General features: G+C 40.3%; 1 protein-coding gene across 1 annotated transcript in view; it reads right to left on the reverse strand.

Annotated features, from left to right (window-relative positions):
- Nucleotides 1-25556, reverse strand: part of veph1 (ventricular zone expressed PH domain-containing 1) — a 78839-nt gene that overhangs the window by 13825 nt on the left and 39458 nt on the right. Inside the window, exons 7-12 of the mRNA XM_040131361.1 lie at nucleotides 18523-18743; nucleotides 16728-16961; nucleotides 15412-15788; nucleotides 11422-11561; nucleotides 11021-11155; nucleotides 4580-4697 (exon numbers count right to left, since the gene is read on the reverse strand). Of these exons, the coding sequence (XP_039987295.1) occupies nucleotides 4580-4697; nucleotides 11021-11155; nucleotides 11422-11561; nucleotides 15412-15788; nucleotides 16728-16961; nucleotides 18523-18743 (1225 nt within the window). The remainder of the gene's footprint in view (nucleotides 1-4579; nucleotides 4698-11020; nucleotides 11156-11421; nucleotides 11562-15411; nucleotides 15789-16727; nucleotides 16962-18522; nucleotides 18744-25556) is intronic.

The raw sequence follows: 25556 nt of genomic DNA on the forward strand, positions 1-25556 counted from the left end.
TAATGATCAGCTGCAGAGGGTGTCGGTTCAGGGCCACTGAGTTCACGCCAGCTGAGTCTGAGGTGTGACTGACACAAAAATGTCAGGCCTCAGGTGGTAAAGGTCACCGAGGGGTCACTTATTTAACACAATGGGCTTTTTGAAGATCATGAGGGATAGATATATAGCTGCAGCCTAAACAGTGATGCATTGTTGTGTCTGAGCCTGACTTCAGTGCAGATACACTGTGCATGTAAGAGTGACTCTGTCCTGTGAGTTTCATCTGATATTGTCAATAATATGAGGTGGGTTTATTATGTTAATGTGTTTTAATGAGCCCAGGTTTCACTGAGATGTGCTGGGCTGATTGGATAGTTTAAAAACTTGTTAAAGCTCTGATTTGGAAAAACAAATGTGACAAATAGGGTGATTACTTTGAATACAGGTGAACAAGTCTGACATAAATACACTGATCACAGGCTGTATGAAAGAGTTTTTACTTTTTAGCTAAAAGAATTGTACTCATTTAAAAAAAACAAACATATTTCCCCACTTACATTTGCTGGTATCAAGACATGCAGATTGGTTTGGTTTTGGTATGCCTCTGCAGTTTCCTTTTGTTTGCCAGAAAGTAGTTCCAAGGAAAACTGGGCACCGTGAGTTCTGGGCAGTTGTCTCAAAACCTGCATTTTACTTTGCTACATACTATGAGGGTTATGTCAGAAAATAAACTGTGTTTTTTGTAATTTGGGTGAACTAAGCCCTAAAGTTTATACCAGACAGACACGCAGAAAAGAAGGGCCACCTAAGGTTCCAAGAACACAAAGGGTATAGTAAACACATGTATCCTCATGCACACACACTTCCATTCACACAATCCCAGAGGGAAAATACAGCACTGCCTTTTCTTATTCCTTTTCTAAATCTGAAAGGTAATCATCCGTTCTTTGCAGTCATCCAGCTCCTTCTCTCTGTACTTTTTGGTTTGAGCAGTCTGACGTGTGTGTATGTTTGCTTTCTGTGCATGTGAGTGTGTGTGTATTTGAAGAAATGGGTGATGATGAGACAACAGCATGGAAGCAAGAGAAAATGAAAAGGTTTTGAACCCGACTTAATGACAGCTTCCATCTAAACAAACTGTATGATTATTATTCCCACTTGAATTGATGAAGAACATTCAGTCAATGGAGACACCCGCTAAATCGTCTTATAGCCTGAGAACAGAACCATTTACAAGCGAATTATAGACTATGCTGGGTTCTTCCAAGAGGCTCGGTGTGCTCAAAACTGTAGGGAGGTATTTATTAACTGCCAGTCCAGACCAATCCAGTTACATGTTTTGCCAGATATTCCACTTTTGGAGTCCTTGTACACTTCTTCTACATGTTGGATCGTGGATGGATTATGTGTACAGGAGGGACAGCTGCAGTGTGGTCCTCAGCGCTACCTGTCTTTCAGGTGTTTTCTACTTATTAACCAAATAAACCTAATTAAACAACTTATATTACACTGTAATATATTGTTTTATAATAAGAAAAGAAACTATAATATATATGTGTATTATGTAATAATGGTTTTCATGCAGAGTTAGTGTTACTGTGATGAGAAGAAGATATTTTGCTGGATTTTTTGGTCACTGTTGGACCCAGTGGATTAAACTGGGCTGCAAAGCTCCTGGCAGGATAAAACTATAAATGTAGAAAATAAGAAAACAGACCTACTGGGATTGGCCCGAATCAATCTTTAATATTTTCTTTAATGCTCTAATAGTTTATCATTAACTCAGACATAAAGTACAGTGTAACAGTGAGTTCATCCAACCAGGACAAAACGTCTTATCTGACTCTGAACTGTTTGCTACATCAATCCAGTTTGGTTTCATGTAACCGTGTCAGGTTAGAACTGGGGCTCTGTTAATAAGAGTGGTGGATTGTGCCGCAATAAAAACCATCAGCACTATACTATAAACACAAATACATATACATTTATAAACACCCATACTGTAAGGAGCAGATCATTTCCTCTATATTCATAATTGGTGATAACTGATTGATTAAAAGGCACCCTGTGGAGTTTTTGACCACCAGTAGGGCTACAGAACTGGTCCCTGTCTTGTTTGTGTCTAGTGTATGTGGACGAGGAAGCACATGCATGAGCATGAGTATGTGATTTACATTGTGCTAAGAAATGTAGCAATGCTCCAACAAAAGGCAAGAAAAAAAAGAAGACTGCCTGCTAGCAAACAAGAGTGTAAATAATGCCGGCTTCTAAATATCCCTTTTTTTCCTTTGAGGAGGAGGAAAATGCGTTCAACATGTTTGTTGTATGTTTGTCGTATGAGAGTATACCTTATTTAAAGGAAAACTCCACAGGGCACCTTTAATTTTAATCTATAGGCAGTATCACACTGCACACATATTGCGTCACTTGAGAGTTGTTATCTTTTTATATCAACATCACACAATAATTACATTATGCATGTTATGATTTGATTTTTTTCCCCCTTTGTTTTCTTGACATCTCAACATAACTCCAACTGCTGTCTCGTGATCATTAGTTAAATGTATATGATGTGGTAATCATCTCTAATCCGAACTCTTCTCCCTCCAAAGCACATAAACATCAATAAAAATACACCCACATGCACACACTAAACTTTAACTGCATCCCATCTGCCTGTTTCCGTCCACCGGCAAACAATTTCCAGCCCCTGGCTGTAACTTTTGGAGAGATACCTGCTGGTTTCTTATTAGCTGCCATCAAACAGCAGAGCCTGAAAACTGTGTGTTCCTGTACGGGACAGCGGTTTAAAGTTACTTATTAGTGATACATGACTTTCTCTCTGTCTCTCCGAAGTTAGTCCCTCTCATTTTTTCTCTTACCTTTTCTCTCCCCTCTCCTCTCCATCCATATTTCTTCACCAGAGCACATCTGCCACAAACTACCCTCTTCTGACTCCTTTTACTTGACTAGTAACTGCTTCCATTTGAGACTGACAGAGAGATGGATGCAGATTTAAAGCCTGTTTCCCAAACTCTCTGACACATTTGCTCTCCTGTATGCTCAACTTAGGTTAAACTGTCCCTCATCCATTAATAGACCCTGTTAATCTACTGTCTCATCACTCACCTAGACACACTTAGTGCTCTCTGTGCTCCTCAGGGCGGAGCAACAAGTGAGAGGAGACAGGCAACAGGGGGAGAAATGCTCAACAGCATTAATCAAAATCGAGAAAGTGAGGAGCCACTGTGTCTGAGATGTGTATAGAAGAGATGAAGATTTTTTTGTTTTTATATACTTTTAATGTCCTTCAGACATTATTTTTTTGATATTGCATGAACAGACACACACACACATGCGCACACACACACACACACACACACACACACACACACACACACACACACACACACACACACACACACACACACACACACACACACACACACACACTCAGTAATCTAAATGTGATTGAAGGATTTCGTAATGATTCCAAGTCTGACTTCATCAGGGCAAAATGCTTATCGAAAGGGTCTCTGGTCCAACGTAAATTCATCAGAACTGAGTCATGATGGTAGTGACTAACTGATTACAGTGACCCTTCATAACAACACGGCAATCAGTCTGGCAGCAATTATATAAACTGCTTATTACCCCATTTTCGTCACCTGTTCTGAAAAAAGATTATTTGCCTTGAAATTATTTTGAGTGAAAACACCCCATGGAGCTCTGTGATGGTTTTACCGTCAACCCCAGAGAAACACAACTGTGCCCAGGAGAGCCAGTCGGATGATTGAAAATGATAAAAAGAAAATCCTTTAAATCCCATTTTACTGGTTCATTGCTCTATTTAGAGAGGAAAGCAAGGGCTAGGAGCAATTCAGGAGAAACCACAGTGGGATGCAGTCCGTAAGGTAAAAAAAAAGGTGGAGGGAGTTAATTTACCAGATAATAACAGCTCATCCCTTCATTCCTTCCATCCTTTCTTCTTCTTATTTTCCTAGCGTTTTTCCTCTCTGCATCAACCTTTTTTAAAATTACTTTTTGGTACTGAATTTATAGATTTTTTTCTTGATTATATATGTATGGGTGTTCACTGACATGTTAATTCAAGGTATACAGAAAAAAAATCTTACAGTAAAACTACCTGAGTTTCAACATTTCCAGGGGTCTTCAACCTTTGAAGGGGTTTTAATCCTATGATGATCCTATGAAAAAGGTCTGTAGTCCTAATCTCTGTCTGTGTCTTCTTAATGATGACTCATATTAATATGAAGTTGATATGACGGGATATGTTGTTGCCTGGTTTTACAGCTTCCAAGAAAACAATCTTAAAATATGAAAAAAAAAGACAGCTGTCAAGGACAAAAATGTGCTGGAGGTGGAAGCGTCCTGTTTTTCACAAACTTCTCTCTGTTTGTTTGTATGAAACCATCTTGGTTATGAACGTACACTAAACAATGTTGTACTCTAATAAACAAGGTTATGTATATTTGGGCTTGTGTATAACAGTGTGTGTGTGTGTGTGTGTGTTGTGTGTGTGTGTGTGTGTGTGTGTGCGTGCGTGCGTGTGCGTGCGTGTGTGTGCGTGTGCGTGTACCTGTGGCCTTCTCAGGGTTGTTACACATGAAGCAGAGCCAACCTCTTTCTTCCTCACTGTATCCAAACAGGTCAAAGAAACGCACCTCCTCCAGCTGGATCTGGAGACTGTCCAGGTCCTGAAGACAGAAGGAAAGAAAACAGACAGACACGGATGAAATCACTGTGCATCACAAATCTTTAACTGTCCTAAAATCTAGTTAAACTTCCTTGCGGGAATGTCATGATCAGTACTGATTGAAAAATTACGCTTTGTTGCAACCCAAAGTGGGGCTTTGCTCACATTGCTGGCTGCTGCATTGAAGGCATAACTGCTGGCTGCTGTTTAATTATATTGTACCTCTTGTATTGTATTTATATTGTGGTTCCCGTGCAGTTCACATACTCACAACACTGTGCACTAGGAGACATTTCAAGTGGTTTAAAGGAGTGAAATGGGTTTTTTTTGCGACTGGCATACCAAGATGAAACAAACAGAGAGGATGAGTGAGCTCTATATATGGCTTTTATGTGGATGACACTGATGCATCAGCACCAATCCTGATCCTGTGGACCTGCTCTGGATATCCCTACTGTTCGTCCTACTTTATATTACACAAAACGCTGCACAATCACAAACATACACACAAATAAGTGACCCTGGAGTCTAAGTCAACAGTTCATATGTGTGTGTGTGTGTGTGTCAGAGTAGAAAGTAATGGAATCCTAGACCCCCATTAGAAATCCCGAAAGACCCCTTGCACATGGTAAGAGTTATCCTTCACTTCAGATAGACACAAACACACTTCATTGACACTTATACCATTGAGATAATAAATATTTATCTTGGCTGATTTGGAGAAAAACAGGAACATTAAAGAAGATAATGGATCACTGTCATTAGCCTTCATGACAAAGGAGTGAGCATTCATACTGTATTTACGTATTGTTCTGTATCCATATCTTCACCTAAAACCTACAGTATATCTCTGTGTGGGTGTCTTGGGTGCTTGCTGTAATGTGGTTCAACCAAATCTCACTACTATAAATACATAGATTAAATATCCTGTAAACTAACATTTGCTTTGTTACTTGTCTGAACTCTGACCCTGCTGCAGTCCTTTCACATTTTCTGATGATCCGTTTAAGAACAAGAGTAATGTTTCTCACTACTGCAAAGTCAGACTCCCATGAAAGGCCCAGGCTGAGCTGGATCTAAATGAATGTTAGAAAAACAGGCAGCTGTAATAGCTGAGCTTCTGTTGGGTTGGACATTTTGATCTGTGCCCCTTCACTCCTTGATGTTAATGAGTAAGGATGCAAATATGAAAGCTGTTTTTTAAGTGTAAATTCCTAGTTGGACCATTGAAACCTGGACTAAAACCCACATTTCAGCGCATGCACACACGCACGCACACACAGACACACACATACACACGCACGCACAGTACCGGCCACCGTGAACAAGTGCATGATGTTTGAAAGAGTGGCAGAGCATCCATACATCAGAGCTTTCTTTGTGTTGTTACTACTTAAATAGCCGAGGTGAAAGGGCTTTGCCTGCGGATAAAGATAAACCAGGACCATGTGTGGCTGAGGGAGATGTGGGTTTACAAGAACATTAATATTCTGATACTTTTCAGGGGGGCTGAGTGGTCTTCATGAGACACGTGATTACCAGAAAATCCAGAGAGGAATGAGAAAAAAAAAACCCCCCACAAAGATTAAGATAGATTAAGAGAAGACAAAGAAGGCAAAGTGGAGAGAGATGGATCAGAAAAAGGTTGGACAAAGATAACAAAAGAGACTACATTTACTCAAGAACTGTACTTTACTAGACTACTCTCATGCCATGCTACTTTAACTTCTACTCCACTACATTTCAGATTGAAATGTTGTACTTTTTACCTTACTACATTTATGTGACAGCTATAGTTTGGATTTTACATGCATTCACACAGATTTAACTATTATAACGTAGTTCTTGTCTTCATGCCACAGTGAAAGGAGCTTTCTAAAGTCTGAAAATCTCCGTTTTGGTTTAAGGCTTAAAATGTACCTTACAATCTGAGAGTGTGGCGTCTGAAAGATGCTGGCATTTTTCAGACAGAGAGGGCCTAGTAAAAAGCTACTATCAAGCTGCATTCCGGGGCATGAAGGTTTTTGCGTTTTCTAACTCAAACTAGAGCCCAAAAAATCGGAATAATCCCAGCCTCTGCTGCCTCAATTTTGACAATTTTAAAAATCTGTTTCTCACAAGTTCTTCAGCTTTATAAAAGTGTTACAATAAATCATTGTTTAAACTAGCTGCACCGTGGCCCATTACAACAGTAAAATGCTACTTATACATTTATACCTCAGTATTAAAAAATCTAATATGATGATATGTAATAATATATCATGTTATATTCATTCAAGGTAATAATGCTACGTAGCTGAAGGTTGTTAGAGTCAACTTGTGCCTGGAAAAACTGCCATGTTGCCACTTGAGGCTGACAAAGGAAAAGCTCCCAACAGTTCCTTATTGAATATTTTTGGACTTTACAGCAATCATCGTCACAAAGAACCTTTCTTTGGATTAGACGGTCCAGTTCATGCATAAACAAATGCCACGGTAATTAATGTAGCATTGTTTACTGGTTACGAAGCAAAGCTGATCAGAATCATCTATTCTCTAAAAAGCAACGAGCGAACGAAAAGGCAGAAGCGGAGAGGCGACGAAAGACAGGCTGTGAGTCAGTTGTTGAGCAGCAATGTGTAAGAGTGAATACAGAGCCCATATCTGAGTGAAGAAAAATGAATCACACATTTGTTTCCGGAGTCCATTACCAGAAATCCCCAAACCACAGTCTGTGTGGTGCCAGGGTTGCCACACGCTAACACACAGCTGACAGTCCATAATGCACAGGGTAAAGAATTTGTAAATGGTTTGAATGAGCTTTTAGGGAAAAGAGGCCCTGTTCACAGTGACAAATTTGCAGCCTGGCAACAGGTTAATGTGGACAAACACAACCCCATATTTGATTTATCAGGACCAGAGAGTTGGATTCAATAAAACCATGGAGAAACAAAGGCTGGGTTATGTGAGTCTGAATATAATCTGTCTATCCTCGTGTAAACCCCTCTTCCCTTTCAATATGCACCCCCCTTCTCTTTCCACACCTCCCTCTATCACTGTTTCTAGATCATATAATTTGATCAAGATGCAAGACTGCAACTGCGCATGACTGCAGGCAGGCTATGACTGCAACAATGGACAGATGGACTGAAGCTGCAAAATAACGTCCTTTTTGAGACGTTTATTTATTCTCAAATTCCATTTTAAAACCTTACTTTCTTAAAATAAGAGATTAATTCAGTCAATAAATCGACATAATTCCACTTGTTTCCCATGTCGTCTCACTTATTTTGGTTATCGTTGTTAAAACCCTTGATAAAATGTTGATTCACTATGAAAATAAACAGAATCTGGAGTTATTCTACATTTGGTAAAGGGGAAAGAGTGATGATATGGGACACGATTAATGTGAGGAGGAGAGGAAGGGAGAGGAGAAGACAGGAGAGGAGATGGAAGGAGAAAAAAGCTACTTGGAGGTTTCCAGACAGAAGGGAGAAAGACAGCGGGAGGTGGAGGCAGGAAGAGGAGGAAAGAGAGGGGAGTGTAGGCCAGGAGAAAGGCGAGTGGATGAGAAGTGGGAGTGTTGGAAAGGGGACTGACGAAGATGGATAAACAAGGGGCAGGTGCTTCTTTCCATCCTGCCCCTTTCTCTCCTTCCTTCCCCCGAAAAATTCTTTATCTAATCTCAGCTTCGGCTCTGTCTTGAGCTTTATTCTATCTCTTGGTTTTCAGCCTTCCTCCTTCCCCTTCTTCCTCGACCAAACTTTATCTCCACCGCACTTGTATCAACAAACGCTCTCACTCTGGGATGAAACAATACTTGTGGAGTATCTCTTCAGTCTCAGGCTTCCACTTTGCTCTGTCTCCCATCATATCTCATGCCACGTCTTCTCTCCCCTTCTTTTTCGCTTCCTCTTCTCTCTCACTACATCCTCTTTTCTGTGACAATTACTCAGTCTATGTTCACCTATTTTATCCTGAATTTTCATAATCTTCCTCTACATTATTCACACTTTATCCATGTCAAGCTTCCCCCCTTTACACTCCCTCATTTCCCAATCCCACCATCCTCTTGTATTATTAATTCTGTATTTTCACATTCCTCCAGGTTTTCTCTCTCCAAATCTCAAACTTTCCCGTCTTTACTCCTTCTTCTCTACATACCAAACGACTTCTCACAATGCAGCACTTGATTACAAGTCCTTTACACTCCTTGAACCATCTTTGTCCTCTTTGGTTATCCTTTTCTTCACATCTCTCAGACCACCCTCTCTCCTCATTACATCCCTATTACATTCTCTCCCTTTTTCTTTCATGATTTATCTTTACCACTCTAGGTCTGCATGTTTTTTTTCTCCAATCTTGCCCATTTTACCTTTAATCTCCTTCCTACTGTGATAAAACACAATGATGTTGCAGCTCTCCACTTTCATGGAACTCACTGAAGTTTAATCTTAGCTTTATCTTTATCTCTAAACCTCTGACAGAATCTTCAGTTCTTTTTTTCCCCCTATTATTTCCATGCTTTAAACCCATTACCTTTTTAATTGTCACTGTATCTTTCTTAACCTTTTTTCTCACCATTATCTCACATCTATCCTTTTCCTCCTTCCCTCTCATTTATTCTTGCAGTCCTTGTGTCCCTCCATCCATCCAATCTTCCCTCACACCAGCTTCCTATTATCTCTGTCATGAAACCACTAAACTGAGTTGTCAGAGGCCATACATAAATCCCTCTTAAATATCTGAAACCTCATAAAGCCCTATAGTCTCCCTTTAAATCTCTCTGTCAGTACAGATATAATTGGTAACCTTTTCAGTCTCATATATATAATAGCTTTCCGCTCTTCACATCTTTTCTCTCCTCATCTTCCACTACATCTGTTTCTCATTGGCGGACGGTGACAGGAGTGAAGCTGTAGGTCTGATGGAGAGAGAAAGAAAGCAAAGAGGAAATGCAGCGCATATGGATGGAGGGCAAGGTTGTGACCTTCTTCCTCCCTCTCTCCTGTTAAATCCCATCCTCTTTTTTCTGTGGTTTTTCTTGGTGCTCCCTGAAAAATGAAACTGAACTCATTTTTAAGCAAAAAGAGACATTAAAAGTAATTCTGTTTGTCTGCCCTGTTGTTTGTGTTGTCATGAGGTTGATGCATTGTAACGATGCAATTGCACGGACCTTCTAAACAATATAGACACAATTTTCACAAGCAACGTCTCCACTTACGGTTAAGATGTGATCTGTATTCACAGCCTGTTGCTGGCTTCCATATTTCTTAATCAGTTCCACACAGAAAGGTTAATATATTTTTAATTTGGGAAAAAGTGAGCACTGGTATTGGATTACAACTCAGTATCGGCTGATATGCTGAGTTTGGGAATCAGAATCGGTAGCTTCAGATTTAACAGACATGAGAGTGTATCAACCCCCTCATCCATCTCTTGCAAAGAAAGCGGAAAAGCAATTTTAGGGTAAGTTTAAGGCAAGAGTGTTCCGGTTTAGGCCAGTTGCGATCAGCAGGAAGTGCTTAGCAGGCAGAGGTTTACGATCATGTTTGAACCGCTTGGCGTCACACGGCATGAGTCTCCCCACCCTCTGTACAGTAGGTCAGCATGTGTGTATGTGTATTTTAAAGAGAAGGATGGAAACAGTACACCTCTACATGAACTGTATGAGTGTACGGTATCCTTTTCTCCTTTAAACGTGTATGTGCATATGTGTTTGGGCGTATGTGTTTGAACGGGACTGAATGTGTGTACAAGTGTGTGCTGGTGTGCTCAGGCCCCATATGGTAACCATAGCTGGTCCACCTCACTGCAGCCACTACACACGTTTGGAGAAAGACAAACGACAGCTGTATTTTCTTTGCGGGTCTAATTATTTCCTAGCGACCACTTAGCTTGTCACATTATGAAAGGGCAGCACGTGGAACAGCCACCCATATCCACGAACTTACAAACAGACACTGAAATAAACACACATACCCACATACAGTACACACACACACACACACACACACACACACGTACATAGACATGATATAGATGAGGAGTCAGGGTGAGCGGGGCCTTGTGTACAAAAATGTCCATTTAGTTCATTCCATATTTAAACAAAGTGCAAGTTGAACTTAGACACTTTCATATCTAGAGTTTTTTTTTTTTCTTTTTTCACTACCGCTGACCTCATCCTCTCTGCTGGAGACATATAGCTTTAAGGAGGAAGCAGCACGTGCACACACACACATACCAAGACACACACACACACACACACACACACACACACACACACACACACACACACACACACACACACACACACACACACACACACACACTGTGGTCAACTACCTTCCTGTGTGGAGTGGTGTGCTGTGTCATAGCCATGGGAAAACTGTGAGCTCCTTTTAGTTGCGTCTTCTCCCAAAGAGAAGCCAGTGTCTGGACACACTTGTCCCTGGCGCACAGAGGTACACTGGACTTACTCTGGTTGAGAGGGAAAACAAAAAAATCAAAACAAAACATGAATATGATTGGGATAGGAAGGAGAAAAAAGTTTGGCAAACGAAGCTAGGTCTTGTTTTACATACAGTTAAAGCAGCATCCAAACTACATTCAAAGATATAATTCAATGATATAACGGTGCAATTGAAAACAGACAGTAGTATAACATACAGTCTGGAGAATTATATTGCCTTGACATGAAATGAAAAATGTATTTTATTCTTCATAAGCTGAATATCTGGGTGCACCTGTAGATGCAGCAGCATGATGTGTATCCAAAGATGAGGCTGTCGGCTGGTCAGGTTGAAACAGGACTTGGCGTATAGGCAGTAGTGGCCCTTCAGAGGACAAGAGAAAGACAGCTTGGCCACACAGCCTCGATTTGAATCTGTCACACAAACACACACACACACACACGAGTGAAAATGATAAAACTATTCATTTTTACTAGTTGCTCAAAAGTTGCACAGCTGAAACTTGAATTCACAAGCTCAACCACTCTCAGATTTATACAGTGATTCACAGCATGCAAGGACAATGCATCTTGTAACCAATGGAAAAGGTCTTGTCTTCCCGACACCTCTTTGCCAGAAGAAACCAGAGCAGCTTCACATGGAAATCATCTGCTACATCAGAATGGTGATAATGAAGGTGTTTTTTTTGAGAGAGGTTCCTTTTAGTGTTTAATTTTTTTTTTTTAATTTCCCCCCATACAGACAAAATAAAATAATAAGATTTTTTGCTGTATGATTAACATGTAAAAGTGTATTCTATGAAATAGAGTTAGTCCTTTAAAGCTATAATTTGATATTTTTGGTAATAAGTGTGTGCACTTTCTGGCAGAAGGTTAGATGAGAGGACCGATACCCCTCAAACCACAGAAGGTGGATAGTGTGCACATCCAACCCTAGTTGAGCCAAGCAAGCTGTAACCCCACTGTTTCCATTCTTTTTGCTACGCTAAGCTAACTGGCTGCTGGCTCACTCATTAGCACATGTGTGCTTCTAAGAGAGTTTGTTTGTATCCAATAGTCGGTGACGCTATATGTTTTTTGTGCTAGCATACACGTGTGTGTGTGTGTGTGTGTGTGTGCGTGTGATGTTTGGATTGAGTATACATGTGCAAGTGCACTCTTCTGTGTAATCCTCCTCCCCCATGAGAGAGTGTCCGCAGCTCACGTGTAGGTCAGCCAGCAACATGATGACATCATCCAGCTGAGTCCACCTGTGACGTCATATCCTAAGTGCCTTTGGGTTGATTCTCATTAAGAGACAAATGCAAAGCACAAATTACGGGGATGAGGAGTAGAACATATGTTTTTGTGTGTGTGTGTGTGTGTGTGTGTGTGTGTTTGTACATGCCTTTCTATGGTTGTGTGGAAAAATTTTGGTTTGAAACCAATGTTGGACATTTTGGGAAAGTGAGGACATTCTGGCCAGTCCTGCACTTTCAGACACACCTTCAAATGGCTGTTTGAGGGTTAAGACTTGGTGTAAGGGTTCGGGTTAGAATTAGGTTTAGGTTAGAGTTAGGGTTGGGCATTTATTCGAGATGGTTAAGGTTAGGGTAAGGGGCTAGGGAATGCATTATGTCAATGATGGTCCCCACAAATATAAAACAAGTATGTGTGTGTGTTAAACAGTTGTATATCTACATTAGTTTTCAGATTTAATCAATTACACAGAGGTCAAAGGAGGAGCTTGTTATTTTTTTTGTCTTGTTTCTTGTTTTAGATGTGTGCATATATGTGTGTAAATGTGTGTGTGTGTGTTTTTGCTGTATGACTCCTGGCTGCCTCTCAGTTGAAATGACATTAAGACCAAAGGCGGAGCAATAACATCCCCTCCTGTCAATCAAAATATCATCACCTCTCGTGTATTAAGTCAAGTCGTGTTTTACCCTGGGGCTGTGTGTCTGCGTGCGTTTGCGTGTGTGTCTGTGAGCTTTGTCTGTTCTTAACATGTTCAAAAAAATGAAGATGGCTCAGACAAAGGACTACAGAAGGGAACGTATTGTCTGATTGCATATTTATGTAAGTATGTGTGTGGCAGAGTGCACTGGTGTGTATTGCTGAATTTGTGCTTGTGAACGTCAGCACATACACTACAAGTATATAAGGTCCCAGGGTTTCTGTTGCCCAGCTCAATGTATTTTATGTCTGTTTCGTGTACATGCAATGTATACTTTCAATTGAATATTTTATGTTGGTGAAATTTAGCTGAATGATTTATATAACATAAAATGATACATGAGTTCGGGCAGGGTTGGATCAAGTTAAAAAAAATCTGATTCAATAGGGAAAAGGTGCTGACAGGTGCTGCGGAAAGATGGCAATGAAGTCTTTAGTGAAGCAAATCAAAGTAGAAATCATTGCACATGAATGAAAATAAAATATCAAATCCCTGAATATGAGAAGAATGAGCGGGGAAAATGCAAAAATGGATTACAAAGTTTTAGAAAATGGATTAGATTAGTGTGGAGACGTAAGAGGTTTTTCATTTCATAGTTTTTCAAATGAACTGCTTGACCCCTTGTCTCTAGTCCAGGTGCACTGCTCTAACAATGGTATGCAAATATGTGTGCACGCTCACAAAGCTGCACCCTATATATTTATTTGTATGTACTTCATGCAGACTACATATGTATGCACAGCATTCGTCTGTTTCTACTTAGACCTGACGCTGCTGTATAGATGTAAATGAATACAACGACCCTGTCCACCTCAAAATAATTCTTTGCCTCTATACCTCGATTAATTTTTCCATTAACAAATTAGCTCCATGACAATGCCCCATAGGGTCTGGCTCACAGTCTTTACATTACAGTACACTCTCCATAAAGAATAAGTACACGTTCACTGGGGTCTGCACTTTTCCAAAAAACCGATTATAAACACAACAGTGAGCCACACCGTTGCACTGAGTGACATGTTCCTTCATTACGACAAATATGAGTGTAAAAACTACACTGCCCAGCTGTTTAAGGAATTTATTTTACTTTAAAAAAAATGAAACTATATAACTGTGACCCACTTTTAAATATTCACATCTTCAGTAGGAACAAATGGGCTGGGGACTGAAAGCCACAGACAGGGTAAGGAAATCAGAAAGTACTGAGGCCAACATTGTTCGTTTTGGTTTTTTCACTGGATTTGTTGACAATAAGAAAAAAATCGGCAGCCTCAAAGGCCTGGTTTACTGCTATTAGACCAAAGGGTGTAATTTTTCAGATTGATGCAACATGTTGAAAACAACTATTTGGTATCAACTTTAAGATTATACCAATTTAAATTTAAATTTGCAAAGATTAGATATCAACCAAAACGTTCTCATCCACTCTGTTTGTTTTTTGCATATCATGTAAACTTGTGGACGAGGTCAGTGGGGGACAAAGTATTGCAGTATATTTTGCCTTGTTTGTGTGATAGTGTGTGTGTGTGCGTGTGTGTGTGTGTGTGCGTGTGCCTCTGTTTGCATGTATCGCAGTAATTATTCCCGTCTGGCTTTTAACATCAAAGCTCCATGGAAGGCCCTATTAGGACTAACAGTCGTGGGGGGGAGAGAAAAATAAATGAAAAAAGTTAAAAATAAAACAAACAAACAAAAAAAAAAAACCTTTGCTCCTCAATAACGAAACTGAATTGTAGTTCATGACGTTCCATGGTGAAAGAATATGATCCTCTTCACCAGCGAATGAAAGCACACAAAAAGTCAGAGATACAATATAATGTACATTATAAAGTGTCTGTCCAATCAGGATATAAATTATGGGAGGACCACAAAAAATGCAACAAGTACTCAGGACTGACTCTCATACTGCGGTAGGGATAAGATTAAAATCACTGATCAGCACATGCCATATCAAAACCAAACTACTCCCTTTGGAGGAATAAATCCTTTTCCGGTTGGAGCTTAACAGACTCTAATCAGTCTCCTGCTGACTGCTGTGCGAGGCTGGATCAGTGTGTGTGTGTGTCTGTGAGATAGTGTGTGAAAGTGGGAAGGAGGGAGGAGGAGAAGAGGAGGTTTATTCATACTGCATCATTAATCAACCCCAGACACCACACCGGACTGTAATCTCATTCAGGTTCAGCAGGTTACACAAACCCTCCCTCTGCCTCTCTTCCTTGTACTACCTTTTCACTGTGTACCTACTGCATACACCAATAACACTGTTATCAAATTATTTTTAGTACTGTTCTCGAAAAACACATGCACTGACCAAGCTGTTCAGGTTACCTTCTATCACACACTGCTCTGGTACGGGGATCTGCTGAACCATGTCTTTACAGTACTCTCTGATCGTCTCCATATTGTCTCTTAAATGGATGAAGAGTCTGTCAGCTTCCCCCTGCTCCTCCTCCTCTGCATCCTTCTCTCTGCTTTCCCATTTCTCTGCCTCTTTGACCCCTCTGTCCAGGGCAGTGGTGATGGGCAGGGAGCCGTCACCGGTCGGTTTCCCGTCGGTAGGTGGTGCTTCCTGGTTTTCTGAGTGCTGATTAGGCAAAGTGTTGGAGGAAACGTTGTCTGGACTTAGCTCCAGGACATCACCGTCCTCCCCGGTGTCTGAGTTGATGGAGCGTGAGTGCACAGCATGGAGAGCCAGGCTCTTTGACCTGAGAGAGAAATAAAACAGCTAGTTACCCAACAGCATTGAAGCATCTAAACAATGCAAAGTCTATCTCCACATTGAGATTTGTGTGTTTTTGATAACTCGCAGTACAGGGTTTGGTTTGGCTCCAGGGTTCTGTGGGGAAGCCACTGAAGCAAAAAGCTATGAGGGGATATTATTTACAGTAAATGTGTAACAAGAAAATAAGATTAAGCAGAAAAATGTCTAAATATCAATAAATGGCAGGAGAACTGTGGCCATAAGCCTGTTTTCACTAAAGATACTAAACTTTTGTAACCAGCGTCTCTTCCAAGAAAACTGCTGTCTCTACTTTTTCAGCATTGGTCATGTTCTTGTTCTTAGTGAATTAGACTGAAAGGATGCCGCACTCCAGTCCCAGTTAAACTTGCTTCAGTGATGCAATCCAGCGTACCTTTGGAGGGTAGCTACTGCAGCTACATGCTAACCAACCTAAAATCAGACACAATTTCCAGTCTTTTCAGTGGCCTACAGGACTATTCACCTTATAACACAGCAGGTAACATACAGTCAGCACATTGCTACAGTTCCCAGACTGTTAATTTGATATGGATGTAAACATCCTCAAGTTAACGCTGTTAGAGCCAGGTTAAAAAGATAACATACCAAAACTGTATCACCATTACTATTATTACTACAACAACAAAAATGTATAATACCCAACAAGACTGAGCTTCTCGTTGTGTGCTTTCTGCATATGAAAAATATATTTCCTTCATTCTTTTAATAAACAGTGTCTCTGACATTGGATAGGCTTGACTTTTCCTCAGTAGACACAGAGTAATATCTTCTTGGCTCATGGGATTTCCAACCGGGCTACATAGCGACAGTAATAACAATCTATTCTAAGTCAGATTTAAGCAGATTCTCAGCAGAGCCCTGTTAATGTGACAGACTAGCCGACCTGTTGAATCTCGTCTCTCGTCTCTCCTCCCTGACGGCTTGGCTCAGGCTGTAGCGTCTCAATGAGGCGGGAGAGTCCTCCTCCACCCCATCCTCTCCCGCCTCTTCCCCCATTTTCTCCTCGAAGGCCTGGATCTTCACCTTCAGCTGCTCCGACCCCCCTCCGCCTCCACCACCTCCTCCTCCTCCTCCTCCCCCTGATGCACAGGGAGATGGCGGGCACGCCTCGTCCACCCTGTACCAAAAAGACAAACACAGGGCAAAAGGTTGGATGGCAGGTGGTGGGAACCTGAGATGAAGCTGGACAGACACATCTGGATGGATTTCAGTAGCCTCACTCTCCTTGTCCCTCCCATCCTGGTTAGCTTTTCTGTAATTCTCGCTTTCTCGTGATGAGTGGCTCTATTTCTGTGTCTCTCACCTACTGTGTCCCTCTTTCTCCCTCTCTTGCTGGTTAAATCTCACCTTCACCCCTCTCTTTTTGGCTTTGTTTTCCTTTGTCCCTCACTATGGCGAATGTCTCCTGTTTTTTTGTCTTTAACTTAACTAATTATTCCCTCTCTCCATCTCTCTATCTTCCTGTCCGTATTTCGTTTTCCAGAAAGGACCTTTATCAAACATTCCACTTGTTTGCTGACAGAGGACTTCCAACTTCCCTGTTGTTGTTTTTCTTCTGTCTTCACCCCCTGCTCTTTCACTAATAAACTATCGTGCCTCTCTATCGACCCCAAGCAAAGGTCTTTGGAAGCCTCCAATCCTGCACACAATGTTCTTGTTTCAGCGGGAGCCGCGTATGTCATCCCCACACTGCAGCCAGATAAATCCAGGTCAATTTATGCACACTGACACACAAAGACTTGCATATGTTGTCCTGGCAAGCTGTGCATGAATATTGTACATACTGTAAATACCAATTATATATGAAAGAAGTCGTGCCGGGACAGAATCGGATACAAAGCATTACAAAGAAAACATTTAATAATAATCTATTAATAATAATAAACCAGCTTTTTCCTAGGTTTTACTATCACAAAATCTGTCAAATCAGTAATATGTGTAATCTCTGGGACATAAGCAAGTTTCTGGATCATGGATTCCGTAACCAACATAAAAGTTGTACTTTTTCATTTCTGTCTATGAATATATTTTCATGGCAGATTTATCAAATTTATCAAGCCTGTCTATTATACTAATTGTTTTTTGGTGTTGTTCATCTGTATCCTTAAATCCATGCACTACACAGACACTAATTTAGCAACTCTGAGCACCCATGGGGAAATCACTCGGTGAGGTGTCCATATTGGAAGGAGGGAACATTGTCCTCTGAAGATAAAGAGAAGAATGGAGACGATGTCAAGGCAGAGTTTTAACTATGAGCTAACCTTGTGCCTATTTCTATATTTAACTTTTTTGACTGTTGTCGGACAGTCAGCTTTAGGTTTTGACCACTAAGGGTTTTCATACAGTAGTACAGAGTGCGATATTTTGCACAACCTTGTGAACTGTGGCCGAAGATGCACATTAAACAAGCACTGGAACTTTTAAACAGTTTAAACGTGAGTTAACCAGTAACACATTCAAGTCTTTTGGGAAAAAAAATTAAGTTTTTGATAAAACAAACAAAAAGCTGTAGTGACTTGCATTGACCAAGTGACACCAGCAACGCCAGTCAGCTGAGACTTGTGGTGAGCCCATAGTGGTCGCTGTCTTAGAGTCTCTGGATCAAATATGCTTCATGGAATATATATAAGAGAATAAAAACGACTGTTAGTCCATGTTAGCATGACTTTTCCAACCTGCAGTGTGTGGCCATGCTCTCCTCCAGCCGTCTCCCCAACAGTCTGGCTATAGCCGTAAAAGAGTTGCTCATCCTGTAGATGTCTTTGCCGCAGCCTCCCAGTAAAGATGGATAACGGTCAGTCAGAGCTCTGATCTCCAGCAGCAGAGTGTGGTGAAAGCTGTGCTCCATGCTGCCGAGAATGGACACCAGGTAGACCAACGAGCTGTGAGCATGAGTCTGGAGAAAGGCGACAGCGGAGCGAGAGAGAGAGAGAGGAAAGATGTTAAAGTCATAATATCTGGTGTTGTGATCCATGCTGGTCCTGGCGTTAAACTGAACAATGAAAAAGGGAAATGAAGAAAGAAAGAACAAGATTGCCAACAAGTTACTTTAGTGTACAAAAATAACTATTGAAAATGGGACCAGTGTTGTGTTATGTGACTTGTAGTGAACACTACATGTGTTTTGGTGAAGAGAGAGTGAATTTTATCTAATTTGACACACATTAGTTTTACACTTCCAGGGGGTTGGGGGTGGGGGGTGTCGGTGTAACTTCTTTTGCATCTAAACCATGACAAACAATAATAAATACAAACACATATATAGTTGGCTCTCGGCAAAACTTAGAAAATATGAACTTCTTCTTTCCCCAGATGGCATTACTTTCCCATTAGCCTTTGTAAGAACAAACACGTAATTACACACACACGCACGCACGCACACACGCGAACTCACACACACACACACACACACACATACACAGAGAGAAGGAAAGCTGCAGGCATCATTCTCAGCCTGGTTTTTTGTATAAACTGTATCAAGTGCTTATACAACGTGCTCAGCTTTGACACAGAATAATATCAAGCAAGGTTTGAATGCTCTCGTATGCATATTTGTTGTATTCTCCAACAAAGATTCAAACCTCTCTTTTACATTTACATGTATCATGAACAATATAGTCCTGTAAATGCAACATGTACTTTCATTTAATTACTATTTAAACTGCAAGGGGTGTAATCCAGTCAACGCAAAAATTGTTGTGATAACACAGATGAACAAAAGTGACATGATTCAGTCACAGCTCTCTTGCAGCGTTTTAGGGCGGAACCAAGCCAAATAAACCCTCTCATCTGTACAAAAAAAAAAAAAAAAAAAAACAGGATTTTTTTTTTTAAACTTAGGTCTCTAAACTCGTAATCAACTCAAATTGCTTGGACTAAAAAATGAGGACTCAAAGCGCTGCCTCCCCTCCTCTGACTGAGAGCCAATTATGATTGATCGATGGAGGGACAGAAAGATGGACCGAGCCAACCTGCGCATGTGAGCTCAAACACACCTTGTAACGAGGAGAGAAGAATGCAGTTACTGCACATTCTGGGTGTGTTTCATGAGCTCTCTCTGTAGGATACTAAATTTATATGTGGATGCTAAAACTACCAGAAAAGGTAGAACTTGACTTTATACTATAACAACACGCCAAGTATTTAAAGGTTTCTGAGGTCCAACACAGAAAGGAAACAGGAGTTTGCCTGGAGCGCAGGCTGCAAGTACAAAGACTTCACTAGGATGTCTGCTACTTCTGCACCACAAGTCAGGCTTTTGTTGTTGAGATGATTTTACTTTTTAAGGCCTCACTACAATATTTCTAAACATTACAGCATAACCAGAACTTGCATCATTTACAGTTTGCAAGTGAGCCATTTTACAGTAATACTATTAAAAGCCTGCCAGGTCATGAAGGCCTCTTTAATCATCAAACGTTAGAGATTGTGTTTAATTGTCTGGAAAAATCCCTTGGCCGTGGTTTGATGTCCTAAAGACATTACGGATTTGACTCATGACTAGAAAAGAAAAAAAGAAAGCTCTTGCAAAAGATGATAACAACAGGAAGTTTTTATAAGAGAATTACAAATTGTTGTATTTAATTATGAGTTTTAATGTTCTGCAAAGAATTATGGCAGAGGAGCAGATATTCCCCACAGTGCCGATCTGACAGGACAGATACAGAGCTGGAGGAAAAAAATCAGTTCTTTCTGCCTCATGTTTGCACAAACATACATACAGACAGATAAATAAACACATCCTCTGAGAAAGACAACTTTCATTTCCAATTCATTTCCATCACTCCATTATCATAATTCCAACAACCCTGGGAGCCAATCTCCTCTGGCAGTAGCACATGTGCTTGTGTGTTAGAGATATAAGTTGAAAAAAGCTTAATTTGAATGTTGAATGATTCAGAGTTTAAAAATAAAAATAAAAAACAAAACAAAACACTGCATCGGTTCATCGAGACGCCAGATCCTTTCTCTGCTCACCAACCTGTTTTTTTTTTTTTTTTCGTTCCTTGTTTGCTCGGTCACTTAGTTTCCCCTGATTGTCCATCAGAACACTGATCTCTCTTCTTCATTTGGAGCTGCAGTGTGGTGCTCAACCACCAGTATGGCGATACTGCTGTGTGCATGAATGTGTGCTTTCTCTCCCAGGGAGCGGACATGACTAACTATATTCTGTATATCAAGCGAAAGGTCATTTAAATTTTGAAATCTGCTCATTTCTACCTGAACTGAGCAACTGTGACGGATTTCAGCAAATCGATATTTCAGCAGAAATGACATTTCCTTGGTACAAAAATGTCACACTTCCCTTATTAAAACCTGATATTAACACATTTATTGATTAATTTAATGCCCAATATTAATAGCCAAAAGAAAAGCAATCATTTCAGATAATACAGTTAGTTTATCATTACCTCTCTGCCAATCTCATCAACCTCAATACCGTCTGTACTATACTTACACTATACTGACTGATTTGTTCGAGTGTCTCCAATGTACTATGCTGTTTTACCAAGGGCTTTAAGGACCATTTGCAAATAATTCTCTATTTTTTGTTAAAAATTCCTAGAGGGATGACCATTCTCGCTACCACTGGCTTTAACACTTTTAAATCCCCCCTGTGGATTGCATGGCACATTATGTCTCTATACAAGTGGTTCCCAACCACTTTGGTTTGTGATCCTTCAAACAAAGCAAGGTTAACTTGCAAGCCCCTTCTCAAATGTTATATGTTTCTATGAGCTATGAGCAAAGAGTGATTTTTACTGTCTCAATAGGTTTTATAGGCCTGAAGAAATAAAACTATGCAGTAATAGAGAGGAAAACGGCAAAGACAGGAGACATATCTGAAAAAGTAAACTTTTTGCTCTCCTCCTTATCTTTTCTAACTTTTGAATCACTTAGATCTATCTTGTGACTGGCAGCTTTACAGCGCCTGCTCTGTTGTTTAAAATAATTTCTAAATGAAGGTATTTGTTTAGTAATCCAACTTTTATTTTACATATATGAAGACAGTATTCAGTGTTAACAGCCTTCAACCAGTGAAGCCTTAAAAAATCCTTATTTTGTCTTGTAAAATTGTTTTCGGGAAACTATGATTCAAACCGAGTGATCAGAAAAATAGAAACACCTCTATGATGTAGTGCAGCGCAGTCTTAGTTTGTTGTTAGGGATCATATTTATATCGTTTGTGTGTTTAGTAAGGCCGTATACTTTCTAGTGATGTTGCTGCGTAGTATTGAAAGGTGGTTTTTATATGTTGTTCACCCAATTAACATACAGTATAAAGGAAAAAAAAATATGAGAAAAAATTCACAATACAATGCAGACCAATTCAAGACCACCACAAACTACAGCCTCAAAAATGACCATAGAGTTGAATCACAACTTCACACTTCTCTGAATTGACGTCAACAGCAAATAAAAACTTTTCACTTCATCAGAGGGAGTATTTACTACAGGGCTGTTGGATTGAACAGCATTGTACAGTGTACAGGGATTTCTTTCACTCAGAGATCTTTGATAAGAATTGAGATATCGTCTGATCTAACAAGCAATAGGTTCAGAAACATAATATAGACTATTTCCCTTCAGGAGGTAAAGGAAGCCAAAGAGATAGTGTTGTGCAACCCACTTAGAATCAAATACAAATGCATCCCAGTGCGAAAGTGTGTTTGTGAGTGTGTGTGTGTGTGTGTGTGTGTGTGTGTGCAAGTAGGGCAAAAACACGAGCCCACAGGAGGCACTCACGACTGCCATCACCAGGAGGCCTCTGCGGAGGCATTTCCCAGAAAAACATGGGTTATTTTCCAAATGGTTCCAATGTGAAGAAAGACAGGACACTGAGGTCCGACCAACTTTGTGTGCGTATGTGTGAGTATGTGTTTGTATTTGTGTGTGTGTGTGTGTCTGTGCTGAAGCTAGGTTGGCGGGTTTCTCGACAAGAAGATTGGGGAGGAAGGGAGCTTTTGGAGGAAAGGTTGCCCTGGAGTAATAAAAAACTTTAGTATGGTTTCCAGATCCATGATTTCTGTGTGTGTGTCTATCTATCTGTGTATGTGTGTGTATGTGTATGTGTATCTGTGTGTGTGTGTGTGTGTGTGGGGGGGGGGGGCACTTCATCTAGAGACAGTTGTGATGTTTTTTCCCCTGTCGTTAATTTTCCCAAATTGACGTTAAACTGCCTTAAATGGACCCAGAGGAAAACTGAGAGTTGGAACCCTCACCCTGTCCTCCTGACACCTTCATCAGTCTGCACACACCCACTTCAGAGTGACTGTAATCTGTGACTTCATCCTCCCTATCATTACAGAGCTGCGCGGACAATCATGTATTACATACAACGTCTGCACAACACAAGTTAACACACGTCAGACATTCTGACCCGATGAGTGTGCGGAAGCTGTGATGTACAGAATATATATGCACTCTATGCTATCTGGTGTATGTCTTGTATCGTCCTTTGTATTGCCTTCACTTCCAGTGTGTGTGTCCTTTTAGGTTTGCAAGCATTTACTGTGTTGTTATGTACCACTGACTCTTTTTCTCTCTTTCCTTTAAGTTTTTTCAAGCCTGGCCAACAAAAGGAATTTATTCAGAACCACTTTCAGATGGGAAAGAAAGATAATAGAATCAAGTGTTAATTTAAAATCTTCAGATAAACAAGACTAAGAGTCTACGGCTGACTTAAAAGCTAATGTTAGCATTCTAACATGCTCACATTTACAATGCTAACATGCTGATGTTTAGCATTTTTTTTTACTATTTTAGTTTAGCATGATAGCATGTTAACATTTTCTAAGTAGGGCTAAACACAAACTACAGCTGACGCTGTTGGAATTGTATTAGTTTTGCAGGTATTTGATCATAAACTATGGTAATGGACAAATTAAAAATTTTGATCTGATGATAACACTAGATGAAAAGTCAGAGGCACCACCAAAGTTATTACAATTCATCCTGAGAGGGGTATGAATGTCGTAGCAAATTTTGAGGTAATCCACCCAAAAGTTGTCAAGAACTTTCAGTGAAGACCACAAAAGTCAACCTGAAATTTAGTCCTAAGCCATCTTGTAGAATTAGAGATATTTCACTTTCATTCAAACTTTGACCAGCTGGTGCTGCTAGAGAAAAAGTGAAAAAGGTGATCACCAAAGTCATTGGGAGTCATCCTCTGACTACCATGAATGCATGTGCAATATTTTTATGGCAATTGTTGAGATATCTGTTGTCTGTACTAGAGTGGTGGGCCAGCCATCCGACTTCAAGAGTTTTTTTTTTCTCCTTACAGAAACAGAGCCAGGCAGCTAATAGGACAGGATTTAATGACTGACCTTCTATATGCATGTGTGTTTATGAAAAACCTCAGCATACGTCACTCCTTCCATCTCCACCCCATCAGTCAGCAGCAATGGCACCTTGCAGTTTGCTCCAGTCGCTAGGCTAATTAACCTGTAATCAGCAGCCCAAGTGTTTTAGCAAAAGGCTCCAGCATAGCCAGTAATGGCTGAAACACCACTTTTGTCCTAAAGAGAAGTCAAAAGTGGTGGGTTATTAGGGGTTAATGAGCAGACGCGTCTGCAGGACAGCCAAGTGTTTAACGGTAGGATGGCCAAAATAAGGCTCATGGGACACATTTAGCTGAACTGAAAACAGTATCTAAATTTTCCACAAAGTGTAGAATACTGTATTAGTAGTAGTAGAAGTTGTGGTCATATATATTTATTTAATAGTATTCTGAGACAGAAAAACCTTTGCTTCATCAAATTATTGCAAATCAAATCAAATAAAAAAAACTTTATGCACCTAATAACAGACACAGTACGGACAAGAATAACACACGCCCTTACTTTGAAAAAATATATTTTTGAACAAAACTGACCTGATGGAAGCAAAGCTGTTCACTTTACATGTTTATCATATCACAATTCATACTGCACAATTTAAAGCAGTATTGTCATACATATGCAGCTAATCTGATGGTGCAACTTTTTTGGTTCTTCCTTTGTCTGCACAGGTATAACACAGTACCTTTCTTGAGGTTAATGCTCCCTTAAATTGTGTTATGGCTGCACCATTAGGCTACAGCTTAAAAAAAAACCCTTCTACTTAAGTATTCTGTCACATGAGATCTTTTTCTTTTTTTCTCCGACCAGGGAGACTCTGACTCCTCTGAGGACTCGGCACGTGTTTGTTTAGGAGAGACGTTCCCACTGAACAGTGATGTAGGTGTTAGACCGCAGTCTAAAACCTCCGGATCTGCCCGGCCTGTCCTGTGTGAGAGTTTGTGTCTTACACTTGGCAGGACAACAGAGAACAAGTCATGTGAGATTGCAGCCCATTCCTCACTACTCATTAAAATAATCACTCCTGCCTGTTTCACTGTGTGTGTGTGTGTCTGTGTGAATACCCACTGTCGGGCAGGTCTAAAGTGCATTAATAGCATTGTTCCCCTGCCATTTTTTACATGTAGTCTTTGCTTAGCCAATGCACCAGCAATGCATACATTTGCTGCGGAATCAACATGTACCTACTGTGTGTAAGAGGATTGATTGGATTTGATTTGGATTGGATTGATTTTAAGGAACACTACTTGTTTCTGTTATTTCCTTCAGACCCACTGTTTTCCCTCTTGTCTTTTCACATTCCTTAATTGAAGCTTGGAAATAATTGCTACATTTTCTCCAAGTTGAACCATTTTCAGCTTGTGCAG

Source organism: Xiphias gladius, chromosome 7, assembly GCF_016859285.1.
Source record: "Xiphias gladius isolate SHS-SW01 ecotype Sanya breed wild chromosome 7, ASM1685928v1, whole genome shotgun sequence".
Classification (NCBI taxonomy): Eukaryota; Metazoa; Chordata; class Actinopteri; order Istiophoriformes; family Xiphiidae; genus Xiphias; species Xiphias gladius.